Raw genomic sequence first — 13,687 nt, forward strand, 5'->3', positions numbered from 1 at the left:
AGTTTCACTTCTGTTATGTGTGTTTTTTTTTTTACTTTTTATTGTATTCAACTTAGCTTCATTCCCCTACCTTCCAGCGGAAGCGACCTTTGTACTAGATGGATATATTTTTTTTCCTTTTTGTGTGTTTTTGACTAAACAATGTGTTCTGATTAGGCTTTGAATCTTGCTAAAGAAGTTTCACGCTCATTTTTGACAAATGCATGTGTGTGCAGCTGTCGGAGTACCGCGCACCCCCCCGCGGCTCGGAGGCGCTGGAGCAGGGGCTGTTCGTGCCGCGCGCGGCGGTGTGGGAGCGCTACTACGACCCGCTGCACGTGCTGCGCCGCGCCGTGCACCGCCGCGACTTCCACGCCTCCATGGACCGCTTCGCCGCTTAGTTAGTGCGCTCTGTTATATACAATCCTGTCCTGCTTCCTACTCATCCTTTTTTTTTAAGCGGGGAAATCTTCCAAAGATACCCACGGCTGATATTAATCCCTAAATTAAACAGTTCCCTCTATTTGCAGAACTTTTGAAATTTTATTGAAGGTGAAAAAATTAAAAAAATACATTTTTGGCAAATTGAATAAAGTTCCGGATCATGCGATGCATCAGAATAGATGTTTTCGAAGTTTGCAACCAAGTTCCAAAACTTTTGTAATTATTCCGAGACCACTAAAATGACCACGAATTAAGAATAATTATAAATAAACATGTTCCGGTCGACGAAAAAGGTTGCAAATTTATTCAACCGTTCGGTATATTTTTCCGATATCTGTGTCAAGTTTGCAGAACTTTGGAACGTTTTCATTCAGTTTAATAAAAAAAAAACTTTAATATTCAATACCAAAAGATGTTCCGTACACTTAGATTGGTTGAAAATTTAATACGTGATATGAAATATTATAGCGAAAACTTCCCCAAGTTTGCAGAACCTTTGGAATTTTTTTCACGACCATACAGCAAAAAATAATTTAATTGCAATTTAAACAATGTTCCGGACTGCGGACAAGGTTGCAAAATGAGATTTATTGTCGTCCCAATCAACCATTCACTTGACCGAAGTTTGAAAACTTTTGGAATTATTGTTCAATTTTCGAATGTCGATACTGACTGATGTAATTGTAGATTTTTATAATTCGAATTACTAATAATTATCCAAAAATTGTCAATAGCAATCATATAATAACAAATAAACGTGTAAATTATACAGTGTAGCGGAGAAACGCAAGGCTGAAGGCGGAGGGTCGGCCAACACAGCAACGGGCAACTTGTGGCCCCCGCTGCGGCCTGCGCGCGCGCCGCCCAACGTGGAGCTTAGTGGGGACCCCAGACAGATCTGCACTTCCGGTAAACAAATAGCTGATTCTAATATTATACAAAAATTCTTATATTGATGGTCATATTTTTTTTATTTTTTGTGATGTAGATTGTAGACTACACTTATATAAATACAGATGACCGAATTTTTTTCCAATAAATCGATTACAAATTATTTAATTAAAAATGCTTGCGGCTAAATTTTGACGGACAACTTTCTTCCTTTTAAAATGTACATAAAATTTGGGTTTTAGCAAAAAATCGATGAACACACTAATCCTGCAGTGGGCTTTCGTACTATAAGTATTTTTATGTAATGAATTTAATTTCTACGTATTTAATATCAAAAGTTCGATTGAACATAAAACTCCAAATGCGGGACACTGTGTAATGTGTATAATAATATATCGGTTGTGTTGCAGGCGTGCTGCACGCGGCGCTGCTGGCGGTGCTGCACCGCGGCGTGCGGCGGCGGGACGGAGGCGCGGGGGGGGCCGCCGCGCCGCCCGACCACGTGCTGGCGCTCGCCGTGTACCTGCTGGACGTGGCCGCCGACCTGCACCGCCAGCTGCCGCCCAGCGACGTGAGTGCGCGCCTACCGCCCCCCCACCCCCCGCCCCACCCCGTGCGACCCCCCGCTAACCGCGCGTGTGTTGCAGCGCTCCGTGTGCGTGGCGAGCGGCGAGGGCGTGCGGCGCGGAGCAGTGGGCGGCGTGCCGCTGCTGGCCGCGTTCCCCGGCGGCTCCGTGTGCAGCAACGCGCGCACCGTGGTCGCGCACGTGCCGCCGCTGCACGCCGCCGCGCAGCTCTACCCGCAGCCCTACCACTCGGACAGTCAGTATCCCGCACACACACACACACACAGTGGGCGGCGTGCCCGCACACACGCACGAACACGTGGGCGGCGTGCCTATACACAAACACGCACACGCAAACAGTTCTGGCGTCCCCAATGGCAATCTGTCTTTCATTGACTGACTGTCCTTTCCACGACAACAACAAAATAAAATCGAGTTTAAATTAATTTTCCAACAATTATTTCAATATTTAAACGTGAAGTTTACTCTGTCGCCAGGTGACCCGGAATGGGAGGGAGCTGAGGCGGGCGAAGGCGAAAGCGAAGCGGGCAGCAAAGTGGCCTCCACTGCGCTAGCAGTGCCGCAACCCATGCAGGTAACATGCACAAACATTTTTGTACGCACATACACACGCAAAGATGCGTTCACACGTACGCGCACGCATACGTACACGCACTATTCAATAGCATAGTTCTCTTTCGTTTTACAACTGATATCAAGATTTTCTGAATATTTATCGCGAATAAAGTTGTTTGTCATTAAACCAGCATTAGGTATCCTGGTCTTCGAATGTAAATTTACTTTTTACAAACTAAAATTTACTATAACATTCTAACTATTTATTTATAGTTAATTAAAATATGAATTAATGATTAAAAATTTGTTCTTTAGATGGTCCGCAACAATTCAGTACCAGACGACCAATCAGACGCGGGTGGTGATGCGCCCGAGATTAGAGCTTTAGAGGTACGTCATTTATTTGAGAACACAATTTTGAAAACTTAGTAGTAAGCGGTTAAATATTACATATGAGACTGATAATATATCTATTTGACTCTCTACGTATATTTTTATACATTATTTTGTCATTTTAAATAATAGATTAGCCAGTTGTTTGCACATAATGTATATTAATTTATTATTTCTTTGTGTTTGATTATCGCATTTAAATGTATTTTTTTTTTATTTTTATATTTATTTAATTTACGTAGAGTGGTGAAACCGGTGCGCTAGTGGTCCAGGGTGGGGGTGAAGCGGACACGGACACGGACATGGACATGGAGGGCGCGGCCATGTCGCTGGCGCTGGCCGCCCACCACGCGCATCAGGACCGGGACACGCCCCCGGACCATGCACTCGGTACGTTCGCATATTATGTTTACTTAAAAAAAATTACATTATTATATTAGTTTTGTTAATGAGCAAAATCAATTCATAGTATCAAACAAAGTCGCTTTCTCTGTCCCTATATCCTTATGTCCCTATGTATGCTTAATACCGTCCACTGGTTTAAAATGTGGAAATAAAATAATATAATAAGAAGTGCGACATCAGCGGATCGTATTCCGCGAAGTCTCATTGTCTGTACGATTTCCTAATCAAACTTTTGTTATTAAACATCTTCATCATAATGATTTTCTTATTAATTAATTATCCGTCACAGAGCTAGAATGGGAAATGAGCGAGCCGCGTGCGTTGCCCGCGCCGCTGGAACTGGACGCACCGCACGCAGCGCACTCCGCACACGACGCGCACACTTCCAACACACAGGTATGCTATTTAGAATGAAGAACACATTAGAGAGTATACAAACTACAGATAAACGAATAAATAAAAATAAAGTATACAGTCAAATTTATTTTGAGTAAAAAGAACTTAAGCAGAGTAAAATTATTTTATATTTGTACGCATTTTTTGTGCCATCAATTTATTTAGAGACTGAAATTGTGCTATAAACTTCATACACAATATGTTTCCCACAGGTGCAACTACACTCGCAAGCTGAAGAGCAGATCCCGGTGAACGAGTCAATCATCTCGCTGCTATTGAAACTGCACTCGCAACTATCGGGCCGCCTTGATTCATTTTCATTGGATGAGCCTCCACCAGCCTCGCAAGAACCTATTGGTGAGTATAGATTTAGTGTGAAGAAAAGAGATTGATGTTGAAACGTAAATAGGAATAGATGTTTAAAAAGGGGGGGAATTTTGTGACTGATTCAATGAAATCAGGAGAGTTAAATCGACCTCGCCACATCATGGATTCAGTAGACAGAATAAACATGATTTTATTTAATAGGATATACATAGATGAGTAATATAGATGGAAAACTTTAATATTATGTGTCATTTTGTATAGGTGACGGACCACACTTCATCGGACAAGTTTTGCATAAACTGGCAGCGCTAGATTCGCGATGTGCAGATGCTATTCAACAAGTGCGACGTACCATGTGGCCAAACCAGCGAGAACGGCAGGCGGAACAGAGAGCAAGGTATACACTTTTGCCTTTGTGTGCGGGATATCTAATACATTTACTGTATTTTTATATAGTTTTACTGTTTTTGTACTTAATATATTGTAGTCTGATTGGTAAAAATTATAGTGATATTGTAAAAAGCCTCGATGAAACGCTAACGTGTGTGGTTGCGGGTGTGTGTGCGCAGGGAGCGGCGCGAGAAGGAGGAGCGGTCGCGGCGCGCGCGCGAGCGGCAGGCGGCGCTCATGCGCGAGTTCGCGCGCAAGCAGGCGCAGTTCCTGTCCGCCGTGCGCCAGCTCGAGGGCGAGCACATGGAGTGGGACGACGAGCCCGTGGCGCGCGACTACGACTGCGTCATCTGCAACACCACGGCGCCCGCCGCGCTGCACGACCCCATCGGGCTGGTGGCGCTGCTGCAGTCCACGGCCGTGCTGGGCCACCGGCGGCGCGCGGGCGCGGGGCCGCCGGCGCTGGCGCTGTCCGAGGGCGAGCGCGCGCGGCTGGCGGCCACGCAGCGCGCCTCGGCCGCCGCGCACCACGACCGCCTGCACGACGAGCTGCAGCAGCACTTCGACCGCGACTCGTGGCTGCTGAGCGTGTCGGTGGGCTGGGAGGGCGGCGTGGCGGCGCAGTCGTGCGGCCACCACGTGCACCTGCGCTGCCTGCGCGCCTACCTGCGCGCGCTGGCGGCGCCGCGCCCGCCCAACCTGCACGTGGAGCGCGGCGAGTTCCTGTGCCCGCTGTGCCGCCAGCTGGCCAACAGCGTGCTGCCGCGCGCGCCGCCGCCGCCCGCCCCGCCCGCCCCGCGCGCGCCGCCCGACCCCGCGCCGCCCTTCGCGCAGCTCGCGCGGCAGCTGCGCGCCATGCTCGAGCGGGAGATCGCGCCGCCGGTACGTGCTCGCTCTATTGTTCTGTTCATTCATATTTTCCAAGCCGCGTGTTAAAGTAACACTGACTTTTCCACCCACACTTTTCCACCCACACTTTTCCACTCACACTTTTCCGCTCACACTTTTCCACTCACACTTTTCCGCTCACACTTTTCCACTCACACTTCCGCTCACAATTTTCCACTCAAACTTTTCCGCTCACACTTCCGCTCACAATTTCCCGCTCACAATTTTCCACTCACACTTCCGCTCACAATTTTCCACGCACACTTTTCCGCTCACACTTCCGCTCACAATTTCCCGCTCACAATTTTCCACGCACATTTTTCCGCTCACAATTTTCCACGCACACTTTTCCGCTCACAATTTCCCGCTCACAATAATCCACTCACACTTTTTCGCTCACACTTTTCCACTTACACTTTTCCGCTCACACTTCTGCTCACACTTCCGCTCACAATTTCCCGCTCACAATTTTCCACTCACACTTCCGCTCACAATTTTCCACGCACACTTTTCCGCTCACACTTCCGCTCACAATTTCCCGCTCACAATTTTCCACGCACATTTTTCCGCTCACAATTTTCCACGCACACTTTTCCGCTCACAATTTCCCGCTCACAATAATCCACTCACACTTTTTCGCTCACACTTTTCCACTTACACTTTTCCGCTCACACTTCTGCTCACACTTCCGCTCACAATTTCCCGCTCACAATTTTCCACTCACACTTCCGCTCACAATTTTCCACGCACACTTTTCCGCTCACAATTTCCCGCTCACAATTTTCCACGCACATTTTTCCGCTCACAATTTTCCACGCACACTTTTCCGCTCACAATTTCCCGCTCACAATAATCCACTCACACTTTTTCGCTCACACTTTTCCACTTACACTTTTCCGCTCACACTTCTGCTCACACTTCTGCTCACAATTTCCCGCTCACAATTTCCCGCTCACGAATTTCCACTCACACTTTTCCACTCACACTTTTTCACTCACACTTTTCCGCTCACACTTTTGCACTCACACTTTTTCACTCACACTTTTCCACTTATGTATTACGCAGGTGAAGTCGCAGCTATCGGAGGCGATGGGCAAGGCGATGGGCGACATGACGGCGATGGCGGGCGGCAAGCTGCGGCAGCGCTACGGCTCGTCGCCGGCCGCCATCTTCACGTTCGTGGCGTCGCTCGTGCGCACCAACCTCGAGTGCGAGCTGGTGCAGCGCGGCGGCCGCCTCGTGCAGCCGCCGCCCAACCGCCCGCCCAGATACAAGCCCAGGGACGATTGTATCGGTTAGTGCAGACTGCAGAGTTATTTAAATCAAATTAAAATTAAAACGACCTAATCAGACTTGGAATGTGTAGTATTTTCTTGAATTTCACAGGGTATACTGATGAATTCTTCTATAATTTAAAATTAAAATTCATTTATTTAGCACCAAAACAAAAATACATAAAAAAACAGGTATAATACAAATTTAAATTAATGGTGATCATAAAGGTCCCCACGTCAGCTAATGTTACAGAGAAAGTTTCTGTAATCAGTGATGACCGTTAAAGTAAAAAACTTGCGGCTTAAATAACAAAGTATCCAATTAATAACCTAATGTTGCAATTGTAATATTTTAGTTCCACACTGATCGTAGGCTGATTAGGTAGGATAATACATATAGTAGGCAGTGCTGGCATTTTTAGCTACCATTTTTATTGTATTTTTCATTTTATTTTTTTCGATATGTTTTGTGTGGTGCTGAATAAACATTATTTATTTCTTTCTTTCAATATAATAATGTCTGTTGCAGTGCCACTACTATCGGTGGCGGGTGCGCACGCGCGCGCGCTGGTGGTGGCGGGCGCGTCGCTGGGCGTGGCGGCCACGTGGCGCGCGCTGGTGCCGAGCGCGGAGGGCGGAGCAGGGGCGGAGTGCGAGGGGGGCGCGGGGGCGGAGGCCGGCCCGCCCGCGCCCGCCCCCGCGCCGCGCCGCCCCGTGCCGCTGCTGCTGCGCGACCCCACCGCGCTGCTCATGCACATGCTGCTGCTGGCGCCCGACGACACGCCGCACCTCGATATACGTGAGTTATTGATATTGTTACACTCACATTAGGATAACAAATAAGGAATTTATTAAAAAAAATTGTTCATTGAATTCACAATAAAAACGCACCTTATTTGCGCACTTGTTTTGTTGGTTATGCACGTAATTTTACTTCAGAAGAAAATGTCTAAAAACTGATTACAGACTGATTATATTATCATATTTTTTAAACAACAACATTATATTTTTATCTATTTATTCGTTTTCCAGTGCACTTCACGTGCATAGTGCGCGCGCTGTACGCGCTCACGTACTACCAGGTGGTGAACCAGCTCGTGGCCAACGGGCGGTTCGCGCGCCTGCTGGCCGCGGCCGACGGGCGGGGGGAGGGCGGGGACCCACGGGACGGGGACGGGGAGGGGGAGGGGGAGGGCAGTTTGCTGGATGCTGCGCGGCTGCTGCGGGGGGCGCTCGCTGGGGATCACCTGCTGGATGATGATACGCCCGCGCAGAGTGCTGATGTGACTCTAGATCAGATTGAGGAGGAGGTAAGCAGTATTTTATACTCATAATTTAAAAAAGATAAATTTCTGTTTAATGAATGATATGCATTTATTGCAAGCATTAAAATTTTATGTTATTCTGTGGATAATTTTTTTGGTTGTGCAGATATATCCAGTACCTATTTATTTTAATATTTCTTATTATTCTACTGTTTAATGAAGTAAAGGTCAAATTAAATTTTGGAAAATGTGAAAATCTCGTAAAATATCACACAAACAGCCGGATGTATGAAATGCTGTTTGATTGTGGAACACAGCAAATTATACTAAACATGAGCTACTCATACTAATTTAGTATGTTCCCCGGCCAGGTGCAGGAGCTGGTGCTGCCGTACCTGCGCATCGCGGCGCTGGTCCGCAAGCACGTGTACGGCGGCGAGCTGCCGCTGGCGGCGGACGCGGCGCGCGAGTTCGCGGAGCTGGCGCGCTACCTGCAGCTGGTGGCGGCGGGCGGCGGCCGGCTGCTGGCTGCGCACGCGCTGCCGCCGCACGCGCCCGCCGCGGCGCGCCACTGGGCCCGCCAGCTGGCGCAGGCCGCCACCGGCGGACAGCTCGCGGTGAGATGGCTACGCATTGGTAGATTCAGTTGTACGATCCGGCTCGAAGGACCGTTTGATGATATTGTTATCATCAAATGGTCCTTCGAGCTCCGCTCTTGTGAGCAGACTATCGATAAACTTGATTGGACTTCATTAGTTCTGTACCTCAGCTATGTAACTACATTCAGGAGATAAAGACAATTTGAATTTGAATTTGTATTTATTTTCTGAAAATATTACGATTATGTTTACTGTGAGTTTATACGCATAGAACACCTTATCACGACCGATGTGTTCTTAATTATGCGGATATATTTTACTCTTAAAGATAACATACATATTTTTTAATTTTGAAACAAATTTAGAGACTTACCATTTTTTCTGTACAGTAAATTTTGTTGTCTTGTGAAAACATTTTATCGATTTCATTTAAAATAAAGATAATTTTTTTTTTTTTTTTTTAATATAAATTATTTGAATTGACTGTAACCCTGTATGTGTCGCAGATCGGGCGCGTGGTGCGCAGCCTGCACGCGGCGTGGGCGGGCCCCGCGCTGCTGCGCCTGCCGCGCGAGTACGACCGGCTGTTCACGTACTACCACGAGCGCGTGTGCCTGCAGTGCGGCGCCGTGCCCAAGGAGGCGTCCGTGTGCCTGCTGTGCGGCACGCTGGTGTGCCTGAAGCAGCCGTGCTGCCGCCAGCACCAGGTGGCCGAGGCCGTGCAGCACGCCATGGACTGCGGCGGCGGCACGGGCATCTTCCTCGTCGTCACCTCCACCTACATCATCGTCATCCGCGGCCGCCGCGCCTGCCTCTGGGGCAGCCTCTACCTCGACGACTACGACGAGGAGGACCGCGACCTCAAGTGAGTAGTCTCTGTACTATCCTACTATGCGACTAATCCTGATAATATTATAAATGCGAAAGTTTTTGAGGATGCACTGTTACTCTTTCACGCAAATACTACTCCGATTACAATGAAATTTAGCACACATATAGAGGGTAACTAGTATTAATATTTATTAATATGTATTAATACTAGTTACCCTCTATATGTGTGCGGGATGAAACCTATCCTACGTATGTACGTAGGATAGGTTTCATCCCGCAAATCCCACCGGAACGAAAACTATACGGGATTTTCTTTAAAAACGCGAGCGTAAAGCTAGTTTATTTATAATTGTTTCCGCTACCGTAACCGTACCCGCTGCAACGATAACCGAGTGGTGTGCGCAGGCGCGGCAAGCCGCTGTACCTGAGCGAGGACCGCGTGGAGCTGCTGCAGGCGCAGTGGCTGGCGCACCGCTTCGACCACACCAAGCGCACCTGGGTGTGGCATCGCGACTCGCTCTGAGCCCGCAGGTATGCACCTACACGTACGCATACATAACAACACACGCTCCGCCCACTTTATAAACACGCATATACAACACCCATTTACAACACACGCTCCGCCCACTTTATAAACACGCATATACAACACCCATTTACAACACACGCTCCGCCCACTTTATAAACACGCATATACAACACACGCTCCGCCCACTTTATAAACACGCATATACAACACCCATTTACAACACACGCTCCGCCCACTTTATAAACACGCATATACAACACACGCTCCGCCCACTTTATAAACACGCATATACAACACACGCTCCGCCCACTTTATAAACACGCATATACAACACCCATTTACAACACACGCACCGCCCACTACGCAACAATTTATTTTTGAATTTATAATGTTTTAAATATGTGTTTAATATTTTCAGGTTGGCCAAAATCAGCATCGCAACGTACAGCAAGTGCGGCCGCTCAGCCGCGCTCGCGGGTCGCGGGTTGTGTTCCCGGTTGAACACTTATGTATCGCTATGTAAATAACCCTATTTATACTTAGACCGTTCGGTTCTGTGTGGAACCATTCGTCGTGTCAATTCGGAGAGTGATGTTGGATGCTTGTAAAGCGCTTAACAGAGGATTTAACGCATATTTGAATTAAATGATCTCTATTATATTGCATATATAATCGTTTATCGACGCGCCGTGTCCAAGTTGAGCCGCGGCCTCTGTACATAGCTGTGTCTAAAAATTATAATTATTGTTATACATAAGTAGGTATCGAAAATGTTTGCAATTTGATCGTTGAAATGAATTGTATAGGTCTGACTCTGAATTATATTTGAAATGTTCTAAATTTTATGCGGTTTTGCAACACACTCGCGTATAGATGTTGCGTGTTGTGTTGCAACACGTCCGCGTATAAATGTTGCGTGTTGTGTTGCAACACAAAATGTTTCGGTGCTTGTCGTTATTGAGCCGCTCAACTTGCACACCGGCGAGCACAGTGAGACGGGCGCAGTGTGCAGAGAGACATACATATATACACGTGTAAATACGAGGAGTAGAGTACGGGCTGTGAGTGTAGCGGTTAGTAAATTATTATTATTGCGTCGTGTAACCAGCTATGTGTAATGTTATGTTTAACAGTGTAATCGAAATTATTATTAAGTTTTGTACGCGTAGTCTCGGCTAAATCTCAAGTACATTGTTATGGATGCGCTCAATTCCGAGTCTGCGAGACTAGTGATGTAGAGGACGAAGCATTTTATATTATAACTGTCTGTATAATTGTATAAACTAGTGCAATGCTCAAGCGCTGTAACTGTCATTTGTCGTTTCGGTCATTTTGAATTTTAACTGTAGTTAAGAAATTGTTAAATTTCCAAAGGATAGCAAACGTGTTGCCTTATTCATGACACCAGTGCAAGTGGTCCGTTAAGTAATCATAAATATATAATAGAGTTGCGGCGCAGGCGCAGCCGCGGCGTTTTATTGTTAACGATGATAATTGTAACTACGATTGTTCTTGTATATATTCAAACATTAAAGTTGTTGATATTTCCTCAGTGTTTTATTCATCTACCATCCCTATTCCCTACCTATTCACCATACAAGCTTATATGGATCGAGTAAAAATTACTATAAATGTAGGGTAATCTCAAAATGAAAGAATGTCATTCACGAAACGAAAAGCACATACATAATATTATAATATCACAGTATAACAATATTATTTCCTACAGTAAGGAAACGCCTTTGATGTCGCGCGATGCCGCCGCTAGCGTAGGTACTTACGCTGCCACACGAAAATATGCTAGGGTTGCAACAAATGGGAAATAAAACAATTGTTATTATTAATATTAAGATGAAATCAATATTCACATGTACATTCAAAATAATTGCGATTATTAAATCTGATGTAATTATTTGTTCATAAATATATAATTACAGATATTGCACTGCTAAATATTATTTACGTGGACACTTTATTTCTGGATGTTCTTAATTGTATATTATACCATTTAACTAAGTAATACATTCGCATTGGGATGTACAATCTGATTAGAAAATAATGAGGACAACGTATACATAGCTTTGATTTTAATTCAACAGATACAATTAATACAATCTTTCTAAAATATTGTTTCCTTCTGGGATTTCAAACGGAACAGTTTTTGCGCGCCATAATAGAATATGTAAGTAGGTACCTATGTATAATAAAATTATTACACAAAAAATACGACTGCGTCGTCCTTTCGCGATAGTTAATGCGTGATTGCATTAAGCGGCCCGCGTCGCCCGACCCCCCGCCAGTTCCCCTCCGTTTCTCTGCACAAGTACATTCGTCGCCATACTGTAGGAAATATGGTAATACTGTGATAATATTATATATATTATATCATATGCAAACGAAAGTACATATATAATATTAAATACATATATACATATGCAAAGCATAAATAGATATTTCTGTGACTCGAAACAGCTGAACCGATATTAAAAGTACTACACTTCGTTTTAGGATTAAGAACCTCAAAAGGATTTTTCCTTTTGAGGTAACAAAGTGATCCTATACGGAACCCGTATAGGATCACTTTGTTGTCCTTTTGTCTGTCTGTCTGTCAACACCCTTTTTCTCAGGAACGCGTGTAGGTATTAAGCTGAAATTTATATCAAATACTCCTGTCTACGGTCCCTTGATGCCATAAAAATATCAAACTATACAGCCAAAGCAATCAAAAGCTAAGAAATTTTTCGCAAATTTCGACATTCACAAGAAAATCACTACACACTACTCGACACTTCCCATTGACACAGAGTCTTGAAATTAGGCACAAAGTAACCTAAGGAATTATTTAATAGGAATTATTGCGAAAACAATGAATTTTTATATTTTTAATAATTATTTTTAACTTACAACCCCTTTACTCATGGACGCTTACATGTATTAAATTGATATTCACATCAAAAATTCAGGTCTATAATATCTTTAAGCTGTAAGAAAATCAAACTTCTACGTCAACGCAATCAGAAGATATAACCGGTAATAAATTTTCGCAAATTCAAAACATTCGCAAGCGAATCAAAAACCAAAACCTACAGTGTACTTCCCGTGAACTCAGAATCTTGAAATTCAGTACGAATCAAGATCTGATAGCACAAAATATATAGGAATAAATACAAATAAATGAAAATTTTTAATTACTTACGTACATCATATTAAAAAAATCTTTAAAAATTTTCTGCCTGTCAGCAAGCACCCTTTTTCTCAGGAAAGCGTGGTATCAAGCTGAAATTCATATTATGCTGCAAGTTATCGCAAATTTCGACATTCTCAAGGGAATTAAAATTCAAAACCTACATTGTACTTCCCGTGAACACAGAGTCTTGTAATTTAGTTAAAAGCAATGTTTTATACCTTATAGCAAAGATAAAGGAAAATTACTAAAACATAGACTACATTTTAGTGTAAAAACATACCTAATAAAAATTAAAAAGTAGGTTTGTTCCTCGGTGCGCGAGTTTGACTCACACACTTGTTTGTTTAATGGAAAAAATAGTTGCAAATAAAATAAATAGGCTAGTTACTTACGTATGTGTAATAATACATTTTTTATACAGAATATATTATCGATAAAATTATTTCGGAGTGAAAATTAGACATTCTTTCTGGTATTCATTACCACATGAGTAGAAAAACTGTATTATCACAGCTAGTTTCAATATTAAGAGATTTCTGATTGCGTTGATGGAGAAGTTTGATTTTATTACAGCTTAAAGGTATAATTGTACACCTGAGTTTTTGAGTGGTTTTTGATGTGAATATCAATTTAATACCTGTTTGTATGTGTTCGTGAGTAAAAGGATTGTAGTTAGTTAAGTTTAAAAATATTTTTTATATATAATTAATTAAAAAATCATGTCATCTGTGTTATAAGACATTGCTT

The 13,687-nt window shown here is 44.2% G+C and overlaps 1 protein-coding gene across 1 annotated transcript in view; it reads left to right on the top strand.

Annotated features, from left to right (window-relative positions):
• The window catches only part of LOC123696189 (E3 ubiquitin-protein ligase Ubr3), a 52,448-nt gene extending 41,148 nt beyond the window's left edge, over nt 1-11,300 (top strand). The window contains exons 12-29 of the mRNA XM_045642249.1: nt 216-379; nt 1,196-1,332; nt 1,725-1,885; nt 1,962-2,136; nt 2,378-2,475; nt 2,772-2,846; nt 3,092-3,239; nt 3,544-3,650; nt 3,863-4,007; nt 4,239-4,374; nt 4,547-5,249; nt 6,321-6,549; nt 7,059-7,328; nt 7,562-7,839; nt 8,166-8,411; nt 8,900-9,258; nt 9,630-9,755; nt 10,172-11,300. Coding sequence (XP_045498205.1) covers nt 216-379; nt 1,196-1,332; nt 1,725-1,885; nt 1,962-2,136; nt 2,378-2,475; nt 2,772-2,846; nt 3,092-3,239; nt 3,544-3,650; nt 3,863-4,007; nt 4,239-4,374; nt 4,547-5,249; nt 6,321-6,549; nt 7,059-7,328; nt 7,562-7,839; nt 8,166-8,411; nt 8,900-9,258; nt 9,630-9,747 — 3,549 coding nt within the window. The 3' untranslated portion in view covers nt 9,748-9,755; nt 10,172-11,300. The remainder of the gene's footprint in view (nt 1-215; nt 380-1,195; nt 1,333-1,724; nt 1,886-1,961; nt 2,137-2,377; nt 2,476-2,771; nt 2,847-3,091; nt 3,240-3,543; nt 3,651-3,862; nt 4,008-4,238; nt 4,375-4,546; nt 5,250-6,320; nt 6,550-7,058; nt 7,329-7,561; nt 7,840-8,165; nt 8,412-8,899; nt 9,259-9,629; nt 9,756-10,171) is intronic.
• Nucleotides 11,301-13,687: the final 2,387 nt, after the last annotated feature.

Source organism: Colias croceus, chromosome 12 (genome assembly GCF_905220415.1).
Source record: "Colias croceus chromosome 12, ilColCroc2.1".
In the NCBI taxonomy this organism is placed as follows: domain Eukaryota; kingdom Metazoa; phylum Arthropoda; class Insecta; order Lepidoptera; family Pieridae; genus Colias; species Colias croceus.